The sequence below is a fragment of the Pteronotus mesoamericanus genome, unplaced genomic scaffold (assembly GCF_021234165.1).
Source record: "Pteronotus mesoamericanus isolate MK-2021 breed Mesoamerican mustached bat unplaced genomic scaffold, CSHL_Meso_final scaffold_36, whole genome shotgun sequence".
NCBI lineage: Eukaryota > Metazoa > Chordata > Mammalia > Chiroptera > Mormoopidae > Pteronotus > Pteronotus mesoamericanus.
In genome coordinates, this window is record NW_026555313.1 from 9598130 (window position 1) to 9618744 (window position 20615).

A 20615-nucleotide genomic window follows, 5' to 3' on the forward strand; every position below is an offset into this window, starting at 1 on the left:
TGAGTTAGAACACTTCTCAGGACACTGTAGACCTTGGGATTGAGTACACTGATGAGAAGCTAACCAGTTTACAGTTCTGCTCTTCTGTATCAGCACCATCTCCTTTCACACTGTTACTGATGGCAAGTCTGGCCAGTCTCTTCACTCAGTGAAATGCAGGTATTATATGAGTCATAAGCTAGAAAATCCAGCTAGCTTCCTCTACTTCATTTCCATTCACCCACCATTATATTTGAAATTCAGTGAAGAGGGTTGGAGGGATTGAGAAAAAAAAAAAGAAAAAAAAAAGACCAAACTCATGGACATAGACAACAGTGTGGGGATTGCAAGGGAAAGAAGGTGGTGTATGCAGGAATAAATGGTAATGGACAAAGACTTGCCTTATGGTGGTAAACACACAGTACAATGTACAGATGATGTGTTGTGGAATTGTGTACCTGAAGCCTGCATAATTTTATTAACCACAGTCATCCTAATAAATTCAATAAAGGGGGGGAAAAAGAACAAAAATAAACAAACAAAACAGAAACAAAGTCATGGATCTAGAGGACAAACTGATTGTTCCCCGATGGGAGGGGGACAATGGGAGGACTGAATAACAAAGTTGAAGAGATTAATAAATACAAATTGGTAGTTACAAAACAATTGTGGGATGTAATGTACATCATAGGGAATATAGTCAATAATATTGATAAAGTATGTATGATGTCACATAGGTGCAAAGCTTATTGGGGGATAGGAATCACTTCACAAGTTATATAAATGTCTAGCCATTACACTGTGTACTGAAACTAAAATATATTGAATGTTCATTACAATTGAAAAATATTATTTAAAAGAAAAGTAAATCTAAAAAAAGAAAAAGGAACCAAAGATGCAGTTTATTTGTTTTCATTTTTATTTAAATGCAGAGATTAAAGATGTGTGCCATTCTGATAAAAGTGCTTCTGGAAGTTGATAAAGAAGGGCTGGATGCAGTAATTTCCTGAAGAAGAAAAAAGAACAGAAGATCAAAATAGTAGTTCTTAGTGAGCCTCAACCATCCTTATGATGATTTTTTTTTCTTTTTTCATCCTCTTCCATGTGCTTTTGCCATTTCTCTTGGCTTCAGATGGTGATAATTTTAGTATATTCACAGAAAGTACACAGGGTGGGCTTTGGAAAGTTGAAATAGATGACCTCATTTCTCGAGTCAAAGGGTTTCCAATTTCATCAGGATAAAAATTTTGGAACATTTATCACAGGATCACCAAGTCCCATATGATCAGGCTTTTCACCATGTTTCTCAATTTGTCATTTTCCCCACTCTCATTCTCCTCCAGCCCACTGCTTTTTGGTGGGGCGGGGGAGGGGGGAAAGTGGGACAACTATATTAGCATAACAATAAAACCTTTAAAAAATAGATAAAAGAAAAAAATATCTGAGTACATTTCTGCCTCAGGGTTTTCTACTTGCTAGTCCCTGCACTGGAACACCTTTTCAGCATAGAATCTCAAAGTTCACTAACCAACTCAGTCCACTTGTTGTTCTGATTTCAATATTTTCCTACTGTCCTATATAATCTGTTACAGTACAGCACCCATCTCTTTCATCTCTTTAACCTCCTTTATTTTTCTTAGCTCTGATCACTCTCTGACACATATCCACTTGTGTATTTAGTCTGTCTCTACTCACTAGAGTGTGAGCTGTCTGAGGTCAAGGACTACACAGATTTTGTGCATTGGTATATTCCAAGATTCTAGAACTGAACTTAGAACATAGTAAGTGCTTGATAAAGAATAGTCAAATAGCTCAATCCCAAAATGTGGTTCAATTGTACTAACTAGTCAATAAAAGCTATTATGAGGAAGTATTTATGCAATTATCTGAGCAGGGACACGGAAGCCAGGGATAAAGGATGGTGAAGAAAGATTTAAAGGACTGAGATAAACTTTACTATAAAAATACTTTAAATTATGCTGAGAGCGAGATTGATATATTCTTATTATATAGTGGGATATAAAGCTGTTGTGAGTAAAGTAATTGATGGGTCTAAACTTGATGGGCCCATTCTAAAATATTTTGACCGCACCTTCCACCCTCCACTATAAAAAATGTATAAGTGTTGACATGGGCGCTTACAGCAGTTTCTAAGCAGTAATTAAGGATCTGAGAGCAGACGCTGAGTGTTCTGTGATATACAGTGTGAGAAAAGGCAGAGAACCAGAATCTGTATCAGCACAGACATTACAGCCCTAGATATGTCTGTCTGGTAATGGGAGCTCAGTGTCAGTACTGTGATAGCTGCACTCAAAGTCATCTCCTCTGTTTTTAGTATTTTTCAGGATCTGAGACAAGTTTGGTACCTCAGTGTCTGTGAGTGTTTGTGTGTGTATGTTTGAGAGAGAGGGCGGGAGAGAGAGAAGGATGTATAAGTAATAATGGAAGCATGATTACAGTATTGTTTTCTTAATTGCTACCCTGGGTCCTTTATTGTTTATTCCTTTCTGTCTTTGTCTGGCTTATCTCCGTGATTGATTGACAGATTGATTAATTGATTGTGGAGATGGAGGAGGATCCAGGTGGGTATATGTAGAAGAACAACGGAAATCTAATCACCAAACTACAGCAACAAGTAACACTAATTTGACCACCCAATTGTCTGTCTTTTGTTATTGGGCCTCACTACCAATATTACTCTCTCATTTATTTCACCTGCCAGCAACGTTAATGGTTACTATTTTCAATTTCCAGGACTGCCAAAAGCTCTGATACTTACATTTTTCAATTGCCAGGGAATAGGTAGAAATATCTCGTCATGGATAGTCGCTCAATGGTGGGCATCTGGGCTTTAACATCTGGTTTTTCAAATGACAGTTGTACCTAAAAAGAAAGAGAGGCTATAAATGAAACATAATTCTCAGCCACTCTCAGAAAATATTTTGCACCGTGAACCAAAAATCTCTGGGAATGAAAGTTGCTACGAGGGTTGAGGGACCAAGACCATGGGGTCCCGTCAGTGTCCTGTCACTGCCACCCTACCTTTAGAAGTAATTCCCCATGTTAGAATATACTCTCATCTCATGTCTAATCCAAGGCCTTTCTCCCTGCATTTCTTCTCTATTTTTTTATCTCTATTCTACATATCTGAGCTGGATCTCAAGTATCCTACACCTTAAACCTTCAAGGCTACGTCATCAATTCAATAAGGCACAGAACCCAAAATTTTGTCCTTAAACCCTGGACACAACAATTTTCACATCCCTACCACCAAGGTGAGCTCTGAATATTTTTTTTTTTTTTTTGCCATGGACTGACCAATGAGATTCTGTAATAGTCTCCTAGCAATGCCCTTGAGATTACAGTGTTTAATTTTTATCCACCCAACAGGGCTCAACCACTTGAGTTCCCATTTACAGAGACCCTAACTCACATTACAATGCAATCTTCTCCATTCTAATAAAGGTGTATTCTCCTTTCCCACTGGACTGCTACTTTTCTCTACAGTTTTGAATTTAAAAACAACCACGTCTTCTCATATTCTTATTGTCAATACCTTTCTCCCTAAAGAAGAAGGCAGGGGGAGCATCTCTTGATTTTTTCATGCATTTATTTATTGAATGACTATTAATTCCTGTGTGCCAGCATAGTAAGGTGTTGAGCAAATTCCTGCTTTCATGAGGTATGCATTCAAGTGAGTAAATAGAGGTAGAAAAGCAAAGAAAATATTTACCAAATGAGTGATGGTCAGAACTGTGGAGGAAAACAAATTGGGAAGGAGCAGGGAATTAAGAACACCCTGAGCTAGGAAATATAATCTTCATTTCTGGACCCCTCCATTCAAACACTGTCTTTTCCTGTATTTTCTTTCAGTATCCTATATTATTTTTTGTTTGTTATGGACTGTATCACAATCTGTAATGACACATTTGTTTACTGTAATGTCCTACTTGTTAACATTCATCTCGCTCACAAAAATGTAGGTCTTAGGTAGTCTACGACACAATGTCTCCTCTACCCCTTTGTCACCAGGATAACAAGTTACCAAGCAGAATGCCCAATTAATTAAGCAATAAATATTAATTCAAAATATTTTTCATATTTTGAATTTTAATAGTTTATAGCCTAAAACATACAAGCTTCTGTTTTATATTTTTTTGGTTTACATTGATCTGATGCTGTAGTGAATTGACACCTTCTTTTTCTAAATCAGATGATAAAGCCCTGTGTAGCAGAAACCAGGTAATGCTCTACACTCATTTGCTTGACAAAATCTGTTGTTGTCACTTGAAATAAAAATCATAGGAAAGTCTTTATGAACAAAATATATCATTAGAAATAGAAGTAGAAGCTTACCTTCCGAAATACTTCCTCTAGGTGACAGCACCAAGAATATTTCTGGAAGCATGTGATTAATTTTGTAATGAAGAGAGAACCCTTTCTGATGTCTCTCCAGGATACAGTATCTGTGAAAAAAAGGAGTGAGAAGACTTTGGCTGTGGCCTCAACTATTTTTTTTATTACATTTTTGTTTTATGAGTTTGCTTTTTAAGCATAGCTTGGGAATTAACTTGACATGTTTAAGGAAAACACATATATTTAAATTAACTCATTTTTAGCAAAGTGGATAAAAAAGCTGGCAGAGGTTAACTAAACGGATAACTCAAAATTGCATAATGATTGTATTATATTCCTGGAACTGACACTTATTCTGTGCCTCTGATTCATTCCCTTGATTTGAGAAGTTTGAGAGATAATTGGAATTATCACATTTCTAGAGGAAAGAATAGACTTTCTGAAGGGTTAAGTAATTTTCCCATGTTCATATAGTAAACATCAAAAAATGGGCACCTGGCTCCAAGGATGATTACAGAGTAAAATTCATACTGTCTCTCAGAGTATAGTAAACAAAGTAGATGAACAAACCAAAAGAAACTTTTTGAGGGGAGGGAAACGTTTATAACATCACAGCAGTGTACTTAATTCCCAACTCATGCTACATACATTAATTACACATATTTTTGTATGTCAATTAAAACTCCATGGAGAGGTTTTCAAAAAAAGACTTAAAACAAAAATGTTCAAATCAGGAACATTCCAATGTAAGTCTTCTTAAGACGACTACCTAGAGGTCAAGGACTAAACCCTGATCCCCTATTAGTAGGCCTACTAAGCCCCAGAGTATCATTTTCTACCTCTTTTAAAGGACATTCATACCCTTCTGAGGCAGGAAGTAACACTGCTCTAAAGAGCATTAAGTGGGAATATGGAGAAAAGAGTTTGGAGTTGATAGTATGAGATAGAGTAGCCAGTCCCAGGATCCATAAAATTCTATTCCAAATGTTAAATAGATTTATTAGAAAATGGAATGATTCATTTGTTTTTTAATGGCATATGCTCAATAAGATTGTTTGAATTAGGTCGTTTTAATGTTTGGTATATTTTAGACTAAAATGTGCAGGACTTATAATAAAAGTATCATTTTACAAAGTCAAAAAATATAGAATTTTTGTTCCCATAGAGGAGGTGAGATAAATGTAAATTATTTTGATAGCATTCAAAATGTGTCTTAATCATTGCTGCATAGGGCTTATCTTAATATTTGATAATCATTCACAGGTGGCCTTAGGCCCACAAATCCTTGTCTACAACTGAGAGACACATACGTGGTGTTGAGGAGCAGAAAGCAATGAAGTCCTTCTCCACATGTGCTTTGTAAACAGAATCCTCTTCCATGTTCTCACATGACTGTGAAGAACTGTCTGCCAAGGATGCTGGAGAGTCATTGACCCATAATTCCCCACGATTTGCTGTAGAGACATCAATTTTGTAAATACTGTGCGCCTCCCTCAGTTTAACTCTTACTGTTGCCCACCTCATTCTTTGTAAATGTTTATTCTTTCCCTGGCCAGGTACCTTAGTTGCCTAGAGTTTCATCCCAATACAAAAAAGTTGTGGGTTTCATCCTTGGTCACGGCACATACAAGAATCAACCAATGAATATATACATAAGTGGAAAAACACATCAATGTTTTCCCCTTCTCTCTAATTAACAAATAAAAATAAATAAAATAAAATTTGTAAATATTTATTCTCACCAGTTGTATCCACACACATTACTCAAACATATATACTGAACTCCTCCCTGCACGCACATAACTTGGCTTCTCTCTAATGTCTTTGAGCAATGTGCCAGTTAACACTGAGAGCATCTTGTCTGTAAATAGTGACAGTATCATAAACCCATTTGCTAAGAAGAGCAAAGGAGTTGAAGCCATATCTGCATAATTTCAGAGCATAGTCATTATTTTTAGCTACATTATTTCTACTCTCTTCCCAAACACTGCTTCAAAAAGCTAAGAGGCAATTGGAACTCAGGAATAAAAACAAGTAAAATTTTGAGAGCAATGCCAAGTATCCTCATCTCCCTACTCAGTTCCCTTTCAGTATTGTATGGGGTACAAAAAAGGGAAGAGTTCCTCTTTCAAATGAAATTCTTCTCAAGCTAGAGAATGTCAAAATAACTGTAAAAAATTACAAGTAAAACAGTCATTAAAATGATTTCACTCCAAGGTTTAAATATTTTTGTTCAACTTTGATTTAGGGACTCTGCAGACCTCCTCCATCACTTACCCTGGATTAAAATGAATAGATGTTTCTCAGCTGACATGCCAATTTCTCATGATATCAGCCCCTCATAATAACTGGAGGTCCTAAGAATTCAATGTGCTTTATTTGCACTGAGTGGGGACTAAGATTGTTTCCCCTAAAACAAAAACATACATCACAGTCCTCGGCAAACACTCCATGAACTTCCCGTATCAGAACTCACCACCTCTGCAGGCCTGGACAATGATGACCTTAGGTTTGTCCTTCAGACTGAGGCAGTGGCGATTGTTGAACATCCGAAAAATGGTGTCATAAGGCAGCACATCTGGTTGTTCATCACTGTGCATAGTCCCACAAACTCCATCCAGGATGCCATGAGACATGAACACTAAGAACGTGCTGTCTGAAGTCTTGTGCTCTGGGCGGGCAGCAAATGCCTCCAGGACTGACTCCATCTCCTGAAAAAGACCACTATGTCTTACTTAATAGGACAATCATTAACATTATCTGACCTCCTATTTATCATGAGCAATATAAGAAGCCTCTATAATGTTCCAGTCACTGTGCCTTCTTCAAGTAGTGGTTGCTCAAGGACAGCTGTTTACCTTTTCTTTCTGCAATGGTGCAGGGGGTTCAACTGTCTGTTCCTGCTAACATTATATGAACTGTCCTCTTGATATATTTTACATTTGCTTATTTTCCTTTACATGTTTGTTCTATCTCTGTCTTTTATTTCATTAATTAATAGGTAGGCGCCTTGTGTCATAAAGTTATCATACCACTTTCCTTCAGAAACACTTTTCTCTGTACCTAGGATAAAATCTAACTTCCGACTAATGTGTACTTCTGCCTGCCTGTCTTCTTCCTCCTGTAAGCTCTTGTCACACTGGTCTTCCTATGTTTTTCATGTTCCAATTTTTTATTATTTTAGATTTTTCATTTGTAGTTATCCTTCCTAGGATGTATTTATTCACATATTTTCAGACCTGTCGTGCTACTTGTAGTCCACTGTCAGCTCCAATATTTTCTCCTAAAGAGACATTTCTTCACCATTCCATCAAAACAAGTAGTCCATGATCACCAATTTGCTCTTCCTTTCACTTACTCTTAACTGCTTTTTCACTCTTACAGAGAGTCATGTAGACATACCAAATCTCTGAAATTTTTGGTTTTGCTTTTAATTGGACTGGACCCCCACTGGTAAACATAATTTAGTGGAGCTTGGAACTTCCTGCCTCAGACACAGACCTACCCCTGGGGCTAAGAATAGACAACGGGACAAAGTTAAGACTCAGTATTTGTCATGGTGAGTACATGTCTACTAAACATTTATTACTTTAGATTTTCTGGGTATAATGGGTCTGAATCCCAATCATCTCTTAAGAACTAAGAATTGTATGGGTACAAATGACAATCACTTTTTGTCTCTTTTTATAGAACTGAGAATATTAGAAACACAAAAAATACAGAGACTTCACCTGTTCTAATAATTTCATTGTATACGCACACATACACAACATGTGGCTGAGGGTTCTTATAGTGTTTGCCTAACTATATTATAGAGCTTTGTTAGTACGAGGATGTGTATTGAACATGTAATATGTACATGCATGGGGTGGATACGAAGTCCTTACCTTGGCTGTGAGTTTCTCTTCCACTTCCACACTGTAGTCAAGACCTTCAAGCAGCTCCTTCATCCCTGTGATGTCAAGCTCAGCCCCTTCCCTCAGTGGAAGATGATCAAACTCTCTATTGCATATGATGAGAGCCAGACGAGTACGGCCCTTTCTCTCCTTTATTGGGTAGATCTGAAAGAAATAAAAATGCAGTGACTTTGGTTTACCTAAATCTCTTTTAAACCCTCATACACTAATCATTGTTGTTTTGTCACTGGTTCATATAGCTGCTCTCTCCCCTCTCCTGTACCAGAAACTCTGCCTTTTTCTTTGTATTGAATTGAATTGATAATATAAAGAAGTAAGAACTGAAAGTTACTTAGAACCCTCCGATTATTTAAAAATAAATGTTATATACTGAAAAATAATGAAAGTGATTAATTTTTTCAAGATCCCAGAACTGGACCCTGAACATATTTGTGATATCTACTCAAGAATCTTGAGCAGACTACAAGTACATTTTCTTCTCTCCTCTTCTCTCCTCTTCAACTAGACAAATCGTTCTTGGTATTCAAGGTTCAGGTCAAATTTTATAAAAACCAAGAAACAGCCCTGGCTGGTATAGCTCAATGGATTGATCACAGGCTTGAGGAACAAAGGGTTGCTTGTTCTATTCCCAGCCAGGGCATATTCTTGCGTTGCAGGCTAGATCCCCAATAGAGTTGCACAAGAGGCAACCACACATTGATGTTTACCTCTCTTTCTCCTTCACTTCCCCTATTTCTAAAAATGAATAAATACATAATTCATGTCCAGGCTTTTCAAGTAGTATACAAATAATTACTACTCAGCCATGCTATCTTATACTCATAAATATTTGTATTTTATGACTCTAGCTTAATTTTAATAAATCCCAAATAAGTATGAGAACAAAAAAATATACTGAAAGATCCATATTTTATCATGGGATTGAAAGAAAATTGGAATCTCTGTGAGGATACACTATTTTCTCCTTGCTCTAAGCATTTAAGAACGATATTACCACTGTCTGCACCTCCCCTTTCTGTCATAAGTGCTTTAAGATATTGTGTGTTCAGTGAAAGCAGTTGTTTCTCCCTCTTTCTCTAGCTTATGTACAGAACACAGTACCTCTCCAGCTCTTTTTTTACAGAGTTTCAAGAATTCTTCACGAGGACAAAGCTTGAGGGTATCTGTAGATTCTGCTGGCTCAGCTGGTCCAGCCATTTCTGTAGGAACTGAATGGTATATATCACATGAAATTACATGATAGAAATTTTAACATCTGCATCTATGAACCAAGTATCACTTAAGAATATGGACAAAGAAGGTAAATCCTGAGAAGATTTTTAAAAACATATTAATGTGGGAATTATAGTTACATCTAACCTCTAGTATGAAGAGATGTATTATGAGTGGGAAAGAAGGAAGAAATCTTTGGCAGCAGATCCACCCAAAAATATAATGATAAATTCTGATTATTATGAGGAAAACACCTTGATGATTTGGGTCAAATTTAGCCTTTTTATGTTCATCAAAAAATTGGAGTTTTCAATTTTTTAATCTAGAAATCTCATGCACCTAAGTGAACTTTTTCTTGTCCATGAGCAGAGTATATAGAGTAAACATATATCAGAGCGCTATCCATTAGAAATACAATTGAGTCACATGCACAACGAACATTTTTCTAATGTCTCATTTAAAGGTACAAATAAGCAATTAAAATTAATTTTAACAATATTTTGTGTCCAAGCTATTATCAGTTTAACCTGTGTCACTACCCACAATTGAAGCACTAGTCATCTCAATGGGGCTAGTAGCTCTCATATTGGATGGTATAACTTCCTAAGTCTGCTCCTAATTTACAGAAAACACATATACACATACACACACTAACACTTGACAGCTTCCTGAATCCTGTACTATCCAGGTATTGTTTTTTTTTCTGCAACCTCAGCCTGAATTCTTAACTTTTCCAGAGGAGATGAGCTTCTACGATTCTTTGCCAAGTTGTGAAGTCAGCTATTTCAAAGAGAAATTCTATATAGCAACCAGAGTGCTGATCCCACAGTCAGAGGGACAACATTTTGGTCAGATTCTAATGTACACTGAATGTCCTTGCCTCCAAAATGCTGAACTACTAGAATTAAATTTTCTACCCATGTTTTAAAATGTGAAGTAATAACCCCTCCCATTTGGAAAAGTTTTTTTTCTGACTCATCCTGACCTAATACTTAAAGATATGAAATATTGCACAACACTGCTTGATATCATTTGACTCAGATTTTGCAAGAGACTGGGAAAATCCAGATCCCTCCCCTCCCCAGCTGTATGAGGAAGGAAGAAGAATTAATAAACAAACTGAAAGAGAGGTTTACCATGATCTAACTAACAAGGGTTTTGTCCATGATAGGAACAAACCTTGATGTTTACTTACATGAACCAACCAAATCAATCTCTGATTTTATTTTAAGGAAAAAGGTAATATTACCCTGTATAAAATTTTCAGTTTTTATATTTCATATTTTATTCTTTTTTATCCATTTATTTTCATTAGCTTTTTTCATTTATTTTTTTGATAAATGTTGTTTAAAAACTTATGCTCAGGAGATGCAGCAAATTATAAATCTTTAAGGAAACCAAACTTTCTGAACATTTTTTAATAAACAGTGACATGTTCTCCATTCCCATTCCAGAAGATTTTGCCAATGTAAAGACACCCAAGGCCCTGAGATATGTTAGAGGATATGTTTCTCATCAAAGCCTCCTCTTTTTCCAGTTTATTTACAAGTTCAGTGAACTCTCTAACTTGAAACATCATCTCCTAATGACCATTACATGTCTATATGTAAATGTAGTGTTTGCAGTTAAAATTGGGAATTAATATTTCTATGTTGCATCTAAAAGTATAATAAGAAAAAAATTCCTTTCATTGCAACATATAAATATTATAGTGCAGCCGGCAGTACAAAAGGAGTTTCTGGTAGACTGGCAGTGCAGCAGAAAAAAATGGGAGAATTAGGAGTTTAGATAAAACTGTTAATATCTCAGTCTTATCTGTTACCTAATGAAATACTCTGAAAACCCCTTCACTTGATAGAAAAAGAAAGAGATTGTCTTTCTAAGATGAGAAAAAGCCATCTCCTTTGGAGGCATTTGAGTACTTATCTCTCTGGTGAAATAGCAGTACTTGACAGTACTTGGCACCATATGCATGACAGCGTCTATGTCTATGTCCTGCCTACCACTGTCTCTGCTGATGCAGTAGTTTTTCTCAGTTTGGTTTAATGTTCACTGGGGTAGCTAAAATTATTTTGAAGCTTCCATTACTTCAATTCTGGTTCCAAGTTGCAGATCTCTTATTTTTGAACAAAATCAAAATTGTTCCCATCTCATCCCAGATTGGAGAGAAAGTAATAACTTGCCAAAGGTCAGTTTAAATATTAATGTGAATACAGCTTAGGCCACAATCTTGGACATCTATTAGATACACATGTCCTTCATGCTGGTGGGAATTTCCCTTCTACCTAGAGAAGGGTTAATTAAAAAAGCTATGTGTTCTAGTGAGGGCTTTATAATGTATATAGCTTTTTGCTTGCTTATTATTATTTATTATTATTGATAAGTTCCAATATTCAGGGCCAGGATTTCAGGTTAAATTCTGTAGCAAGTAGTAGATTCCTTCACTGGTGAATTTGGGCCTGAGGATATTTAGGCTCTAGTAATACTCATAATTCAATGTAGGTCAAAATTTTTGAAAGATTTTAATATATTAGATACTTTGTACATGTTCTGGTCATATTTCATAACTTACAGAAATGAGTTAAGCACTGGAAAGTTCTAAATATTACAAGCCAAATAATAATTATGTAATTAATATTTATTAATGCATATCTTCCATGTATCTATTCATGTGATATGTATTATGTGCCCGCTTTGTGCCTGGCACTCTGTTAAGAGCTATTATTCATTGGCAAAGAAAAGAGTTGTACTCTGAATTAAAAACATTCATGGATTACAGTTCTAATGTGATTGAAAGGGGGTGGAACTGGAATACATTTGGTGAGGGGAAATCAAGTATGTCATTTCAGATATCTTAGTTTTTGAAGCCATAGGAATATTTTAATGGAATGTTAAATATACAGCTGGAACTCCTAGAAGAGTGCTAGATGAGAGCTAAAATCTTAGGAGTTGTCAGCATATTCCTACCACTATGTTCCTAGCCTTACAAACCCCACTGAATTACTGAAATTGTCCCATGTCAAAGATGCTGAGGCTGATGCTTAAGGAGATTAAGAAAACTTGAAGGAAGTTACACTGTGTCCAAAGTGTCTCTACAATAACATATTTCCATGAATAATTTAAACACAAAGACTAAGCTTCTTAACTGATTAGAAATCGAATCCTTTCTCACAAAAGCCAAGTAGCCCCTAAAATGACAACGATAGGGTTAGTGAAATTAATATTTTAGTAATTTAAGGATAGGAGCATTGAGGACATTGGAGAGGCATTGGGGCTAAATAGATTGAGAAAAATAGATTTGAGATATTTGTGGTAAATGACTCCACACTTACCTTTTGTGCCGATGGAAAGTGTGTCTGGGTTAAAGAAGGTTTGGACAAGGATTTGACCTGCTTCATCGCGTTTCTGTCGCACAAGGTCTGCCAAGACCCAGGCCTTGTCTCTAGGTTTGGCATCATAATATTTTTTCTTTTCAGTTTCCTCCAATTTTAGAACATTTCTTTTCACCAAGCCATCCAAAAATCCAGTTAAGATTTCTTTACCAACAGATTCCAAAGCCTTAAGTGTATTTTTGCTGTGTTGGTCTTCTGCAAGCAATATGAAGACTCTTTTAACTGCAGGCACAACTTAAAGGGTTTTGCCCTGTATTTAGAGGGCTCCCTGTAATGTGAGATACCACTGAAATACCTTCTGATTATTTCACCATTTCCCGAGTAGAGTACATACTATTTCATTATACCTCTGGAATTCTCTCAGTGCATCAAATACATACTGGGTTTTGTTTAATGATTTGTTGGTGCTTAAGATTTTTTCATACCTTCTAATCTCCTTTCTCTGACATTAGGCCTAGTGTCATCCACTCTTTTTATATTTATCTTTCTACCTTTCTCCTTCTCATAGTGATGATGATGATCTACCTGAAATGCATGCTCCAAGGAAAGTCCATGCTCTTAACTGTACTGTACATTTTTTCCACTAGAGCAATGATTTTTCAACCAATGTGCCTCAATAATTTTTAAAACACGCAATACCTGACTATTTAGTCAGGGGAACTGATCTCTTTTCCTTCAGATTATCAAAGGGAAAAAAATGATGGTTGGTGGAGTTGGGGAGAGAGGTGGGGGGAAAATGGAGACAACTGTACTTGAACAAAAGTTTTAAAAAAACTAAAAAATGACATCAAACAACACAACCAGAGCCATCCATGTAAAGGAATCAAAATTATACCTATTTTTTGTCAGATTGGCAAAAATATTTTTTTTTGGTGTGCCACAGAATTTTAGTAATTAGTTTATGTGTGTCATGAGTGGGAAACATTAAAAATCATTGCACTAGACCACAGGACCTATTCCTTCCTATGTATTTAGTTGTCTTGGTGAAAATGCTATGCTTTTGAATCCACATTTTTATATTCACATCTTTTACTCACATCTTTGTGCTTAAAAACTTATCAATACATATAGGATTGCTGAATACATGAATTAATGAATAAGTGAATGAATGCACCCAGCGTCCTAACACTTTAAAATCTTGTCTCAACCAAAATTCAGAGTTGAAAATAATCTGATGACTAATCTTTCAATTGGTAGATTAATTTGATACAAGGTTAATTTATTACTGTCTAAGATAATTTGAATTTTTATAGAAGATTGTAAGAGTCAAAGTAATAAACCTTTTTTCTTAATACCACAGGTATGATTTGGACATATATATGGGAAGGCAGGATATCTCCTCAATTCTCAATTAACTCTAAGATAATTATCCAATCCATCTAGGTATAAGAATGGCTTTGGCACAAAATGACACTTCTTAAAGAAAATGTGCCAGGACATTGAACAAGAACTTGGATCTAGAAACAACAGCTTCATTTTCCATGTTACCTTGAATTATTTTTTCAATAAATGCTTATTGTGCAGTGAGCATTTACTGTAAATGCTTATTGGGCAATGATTATGATAAAGAAACATTGAAGTTATGAAACATGAATTAAAAGTTAGTTAAAATTGATTAATAGCAGCTAATGTCTCTTGCCCACTTATAATGATTAAAAAAGAAATACATAAAAAGCAATGTAAATCATCATCATTGTTATTATTATTTCCAAGTTCTGTACTAAATACCAATATTAATATATTATATCCTCACAACAATTCAATGAGATTACCATTATTTCCCCTATTTTATAGATCATTTACCCCAAATCACCCAAATTGAGAATTCACATTCTGCTCTTAGAGCACAGCTTCAGTAATACCAGTTAATATTCACTGATCCCCCACTGATGTTAAGTGCTATACATGAACTTCTCACTTAAACTTTACCAGAACTCCATGAAACTGATATATTAATAATTTTATTATATTAAAAAACAAACAGATACAGAGAAGTTAGTTAAGTAATTGACCCAAATCATACGTATAGTACATAGTATGTACAGTAAGTGGGGAAAAAGGATTCAAACTCAGGGGGTCAGATCCCCCCACTCTTAAATCATCAAACTATATTACATGATACCTGGTGAAGAGTTACTTAAAATAATACAAAATGTTGCAGGGACTCAAAGTCTGGGTCATTTCCTGCAGGTGAGGCCACAAAGGCTTCTTTAAAAAGGTAGTAAAAACACTGAGATGCAATATAGTATACAGATGCTAGAAGTTGGAAGAATTGCAAACAACATACAGGATAGTGTATGGAACATTTAGTGTCCCTGATTTCTGGGTTTCAGCAAGGTGGTATAGTGTGGACAGAACACATGGCATGGGGAGAAATATGGTAAATAATAAAACCAAAGAAGTTTGGTGTTACGTCTTCTTCTTGTTATCCATATATTCTCATGGCTTCATTCTAAATTACTCTCAAGTTAACAGATCGATCCCAGATGTAGATTCCGAAATTAAATCTCATATATCCATCTCTTCTCAATGTCCCACACACTTGTTAAACTTATCTTCATAAAGTTGACCTGTTTGTTTTTTATTCACCTGTTTTGATCCTTGTACTAATAAATGATATCTAAACATCAAATACATAACACCAGTAAAATACGGTGATCGTGAATCTCTTCCATTTTCTGAATAAGTTATCTTCAATCTCACATCAAATTGTATTGATTTTATATGCTAAATATTTGTGGAATCTGACTAGTTCTCTCATTCCAAATTGTGCATTATTCTATATCAGGCCTGCATTCTTCCCTTTTTAATTACTTCAAGAACCTTATAAATCTACTTTTGCCCCCTTTTAATCTGTTCTTCACAATGAAGCATAGTTAGTATTCTAAAATCTAGATTTAATAATGAAACTTCTGAGATTACTCTAATTTAGGTAATCTTATTTATTCATTCTCACCCTCTGCCACTCTACCCACCTTGTTCATTACAGTTTAAATCTTGTGCCCTTCTTTAAGTTTTTAGGAAGTCCTTACTTGGGAATCTCTGTGTGGGCAGTCTCCCACCCCACACTTTTTCTTGTCCCCACACTGCTCCATTTATCCTTTGTACTTCAGATTACACATAAATTCGTTCAGAATTCTACCTGATAGTCCCAGACTAGTCAGAGTATCAGAGGTATATGCTCCCAGTACACCTTGTTTCTCATTAAACTAGCAATTTTTTTCATGTAGTTGTTAATTATTTCATGTCTAACCAAACTCAGTTGTTTTTATTTATTGAGTCACTTTACTCGCTTTCTTTTACTGCAATCTAATAATCTGTAAGGTCATCTTACCTGGCCAAAGACACAGCCATGAATGTGTATTTAATTTACGACTCTTCTCCTGAATCCTGGATTAGTGTCATTAAGAAAAGCAAAAAGCAAAAACCAAAACAAAAAGCAAAAAAAAAAATCAATCCTTTAATTTTCAGAATTTAAGTTAAATGTTGCGAGATGGGTCATAAAACCTGGAAAGAATGATACCGCAGAAAGAAATAAAGAAATAAAAGAGCAAGGGGTATGAGGAGGGGAAATGCAAATATAATCTTTTGTGAAGCTGAAATCATCTTTTAGAAGGACTAATGGAAAAAATGGATAAATATATTTAGAAGTGAGGGAAAAACTGTCTGAAAAATTCAGACATTTTTAAAGATGCAATGGGGAAGAACTGTAGTTCCTGAGTAAGAACATTACATGCATAGATACTTAGAACATAAGAACTGAAAGATAGCTAACTAATCATTTTTCCTAATGATTCTAATCTGCAAACAAATCTATGCCAGGCCAGTTATATAAGAATTATCTGTAGATATTTAAAAGTTTATAAATGTCTACAGTCTATTTAAGATTAAGAAACACAGGGTCAGGATAATCCGAATAAACTGAATTTTGAAAAATGACCACAGATTCTTCAGATTTGTTAATCTACTTGAAACTCTTCCATTTCAGATGAGAATGAAACTAAGAATGTGGTATGACATGTTTGAATACTAGCTGCCTAAATAGCTAATGACTCTTCCTCTTTTGCTTTTTCAGCTTCTGTGTATAAGAAACATGACCTGAAAGTAGTTTACAGGATGGATTGGAGGGTTATGTCCTAGAGGGGAGATCAGTTAAAAAACTGATAATAGCAATCTAGGAAAAACTGCACTAGTCAGTAACACCAGAACTAGAGAATGGAGAAAAAATAGAGTCACCTTAAGACCAAATATGCAATTCAATATGGACAATGGCAAAGAGGACAGAATTAAAAGGCTTACTTATGTGATTCTGGGAGGAGTGTTTATTACCCAAATGAACAATTCTGAATCAACAAGAAGTAAGATTTCAGAGTGCATTTAGAACCTTTGAGAGCTGTCTTACACACAAATAACTTACTCTATTTGTCTCTGCCCTCCCCTTCATTACCATAAACTGAAAGAAACGAATTAACTTTCCCTGGGTCTAAAATACCTGGAAACCTTTTTTTCATTCAGTCTGTCTAATGCAATGTCCCCCAAAGATTCAAGTTACACAGAATCAGGGGAAGAATTCAGCTTATGGACCATTAGTTCTTTCCCTTTTGTTACTTCTGTTTGTCACAGAGCAATGAATAAAGTGTTTTCTAAGACCCAAGTGCCTGACCCTTAGTCAGAAAAGACCCCTACTCACCAGCCATAGGAAACAACAGTCTCAGCTTCTCCCTGTTGCTGTAAATGAGCCACAGACTGAAAACTGAAAGTTACTGGGCATTTCCTTAGTGCAGAGGGCGGGAATATCTAACCACAGATGGGTCAACTGCTGCTTGGAACAGCAGTATTCACTGTTTGACTGGAATTCCCCGGTAGATAAAAAATGTGTTTCTGAGGCTTTGGGGAAGAAAAGGTTCCTCCTTTAGGAGGAAAGAACATGTGAATGACAAAATGTTTTTCTGTGGCCTGACATCTCTGACTGTTTTTCTCCTCCTTTTCCTTCTCTCACTTTATTTCCATCACAATTCCTTCTCTCTGTTCTTTTTCTCATCTCTCAGTACTTCCTCTGAAGGAGTTAAAATTAGCAGATCTCATTTCAATTTCAGATAAAAATTACCCAAATTTATTTATGTTTCCTGTTTCAACTCTAGCGGGCATAGTTCCCTCCCTGTTTCCTTGTCATTTTGAGTTTTTATGGATAAATTCTTAAGGAATCTTCATCTTCACACCCTTCGTGCATTTCCTGAACTGCCTAAGCCTACCTTCATATTGAATTTTTACTGAGGGTGACCTTTCTTTTATGGTTATGTATCATTTTAATTTTTTTATTCTTTTTTTTTATTGTGCAAACACATTTGTCTCCTTTTTCCCGCCACCACTTTCCCTTGCCTCACCCACCCTACCTCCCCACCCTCAATCCTTCCCCACTTTGGTTTTGTCCATGGGTCTTTTATACATGTTTCTTAATTTGACTCTTCCTCTTCCTTTCCCCATTAACCCCCTCCCTCCTTCCCTCACTCCACTGTTGGTTTCTTTTTTCTTTCAGTGTTGTTGGTTATATTTTCCTTGCTTGTCTGTTTTCTTGATTAGGTTCCACTCATAGGTGACATCATATGGTATTTGTCTTTCACCCCCTGGCTTATTTCACTTAGCACAATTCTCTCAAGTTCCATCCATGTTGTGGTAAAGGGTAGTAGCTTTTTCTTTCTTTCTGCTGTGTAGTATTCCATTGTGTAAATGTACCATAGTTTCTGATCTACTCATTTACTGATGGGCACTTAGGTTGCCTCCATCACTTGGCTATTGTAAATTGTGCCGCTATGGACATTTGGGTACCTAGGTTCTTTTGAATTGGTGTTTTGGGATTCTTAGGATATAATCCTAACAGTGGAATCACTGGGTCAAAAGGCAGTTCCATTTTTAGCTTTTTGAGGAAATTTCACACTGTTTTCCAGAGTGGCTGCACCAGTCTGCATCCCCACCAACAGTGTACTAGGGTTCCTTTTTTTCCACAGCCTAGCCAGCACTTGTTGTTTGTTGATTTGTTTATGATGGCCATTCTGGCTGTTGTGAAGTGGTATCTCATTGTGGTTTTAATTTGCATTCTCTGATGGCTAGTGATGCTGAACATCCTTCCATTTGTCTCTGGGCCCTGTGTATGTCCTCCTTGGAGAAGTGTCTGTCCAGGTCCTTTGCCCATTCTTTAATTGAATTGTTTGTCTTCCTGAAATGGAGTCGTGAGAGTTCTTTATATATTTTGGAAATCAAACCCCTGCAGAGGTATTACTGGAAAATATATTTTCCCAATGGTTGGTTCCCTTTTCATTTTGATGTTTTATTTAGTTCTGCAGAAGCTTCTTATTTTGATGAAGTCCCATTTGTTTGTTCTTTCCTTTATGTCCCTTGATCTAGAGGACATATCGGTGAAAATATTGCTGTGCAGGATATCTGAGAGTTTCCTGCCTATATTCTCCTTTAGGACTTTTACAGTGTCACAACTTATATTTAAGTCTTTTATCCATCTTGAATTTATTTTTGTGTATGGTGTAAGTTGGTGGTCGAACTTCGATTTTTTGCTTGTAGCTGTCCAGCTCTCCCAACACCATTTGTTGAAGAGGATATTTTTACTCCATTTTATGCTTCTGCCCCCTTTGTCAAATACTAATTGACCATCGTGACATGGGTTTATTTTTGGGCTCTTTATTCTGTTCCATTTATCTATGTGTCTGTTCTCATGCCAGTACCAGACTGTTTTGATTACAGTGGCCTTGCAATATAGTTTGAGGTTAGGTATTTGATCCTTCTCAGGATGGCTTTCACTGTGTCCCATCGGTTTTGGACTCTTGTGTGTTCATTTTCATTTGTTTCAAGAAACTTTTTTATTTATTCTCTGATCTCATTGTTGACCCATTCATTGTTTAATAGCTTGATATTCAGTCTCCATGAGTTCAAATGTTTTTGAGGTTTTTCCTTGAGGTTGGGTTCTAGTTTCAAGCCCCTGTGGTCTGAGAAAAAGTTTGTTATGATTTCAATTTTTTTGAATTTGTTTAAGATTATTTTGTGTCCTATCACGTGGTCTGTCTTCGAAAAAGTTCCATCTGCATTTGAAAAGAATGTGTATTTTGCTTCTTTGGGATGAAAGGTTCTATATATGTCAGTTAAGTCCATTTGATCTAAAGCGTCATTCAACTCCACAATATCCTTGTTGATGTTTTGTATGGCAGATCTACCCATTTTTGACAGGGGGTTGTTAAAGTCCCCTATTCTCAGTGTGTTGCTGTCTATATCTTTCTTGTAGTCCTCCAAGATTTTCCTTGTGCATTTGGGTGCTCCTATTATGGGTGCATATAGGTGTACAATGCTTATGTCTTCTTGATGGATTCTTCCTTTGAGTATTATGAAGTATCTTTCTGAGTCTCTTTTTATGGCCTTTGTTTTGAAGTCTATTTTGTGTGACATAAGTATTGCTACCCGGCTTTGTTTCCTGTCCATTTTCTTGGAATACTTTTTTTCCATCCCTTTACTTTCAGTCTGTGTAGGTCCTTTGTTCTGAGGTGGGTCTCCATTAGACAGCATATGTGTGGGTCATCTTTTCTTATCCATTCTACTGCCTTATGTCTTTTGATTAGAGCATTTAATCCATTTACATTTAAAGTTATTATTGATAGCTACTTATTCATTTTTTCACTTTGTACCTGTGTTCCTCTCTCACTCTTTTTCTTCATTTTCTTAAAGGAGTCCTTTTAGCATATCTTGTAGTGCTGGTTTG

General features: G+C 36.0%; 1 protein-coding gene across 1 annotated transcript in view; it reads right to left on the minus strand.

Annotated features, from left to right (window-relative positions):
- Positions 1-880: 880 nt before the first annotated feature.
- LOC129086111 (uncharacterized) overlaps positions 881-20615 on the minus strand; it is a 35189-nt gene continuing 15454 nt past the window's right edge. The window contains exons 9-17 of the mRNA XM_054592603.1: positions 17547-17602; positions 12797-13051; positions 9354-9460; positions 8223-8396; positions 6812-7046; positions 5646-5789; positions 4336-4445; positions 2759-2862; positions 881-985 (exon numbers count right to left, since the gene is read on the minus strand). Of these exons, the coding sequence (XP_054448578.1) occupies positions 2764-2862; positions 4336-4445; positions 5646-5789; positions 6812-7046; positions 8223-8396; positions 9354-9460; positions 12797-13051; positions 17547-17602 (1180 nt within the window). The 3' untranslated portion in view covers positions 881-985; positions 2759-2763. The remainder of the gene's footprint in view (positions 986-2758; positions 2863-4335; positions 4446-5645; positions 5790-6811; positions 7047-8222; positions 8397-9353; positions 9461-12796; positions 13052-17546; positions 17603-20615) is intronic.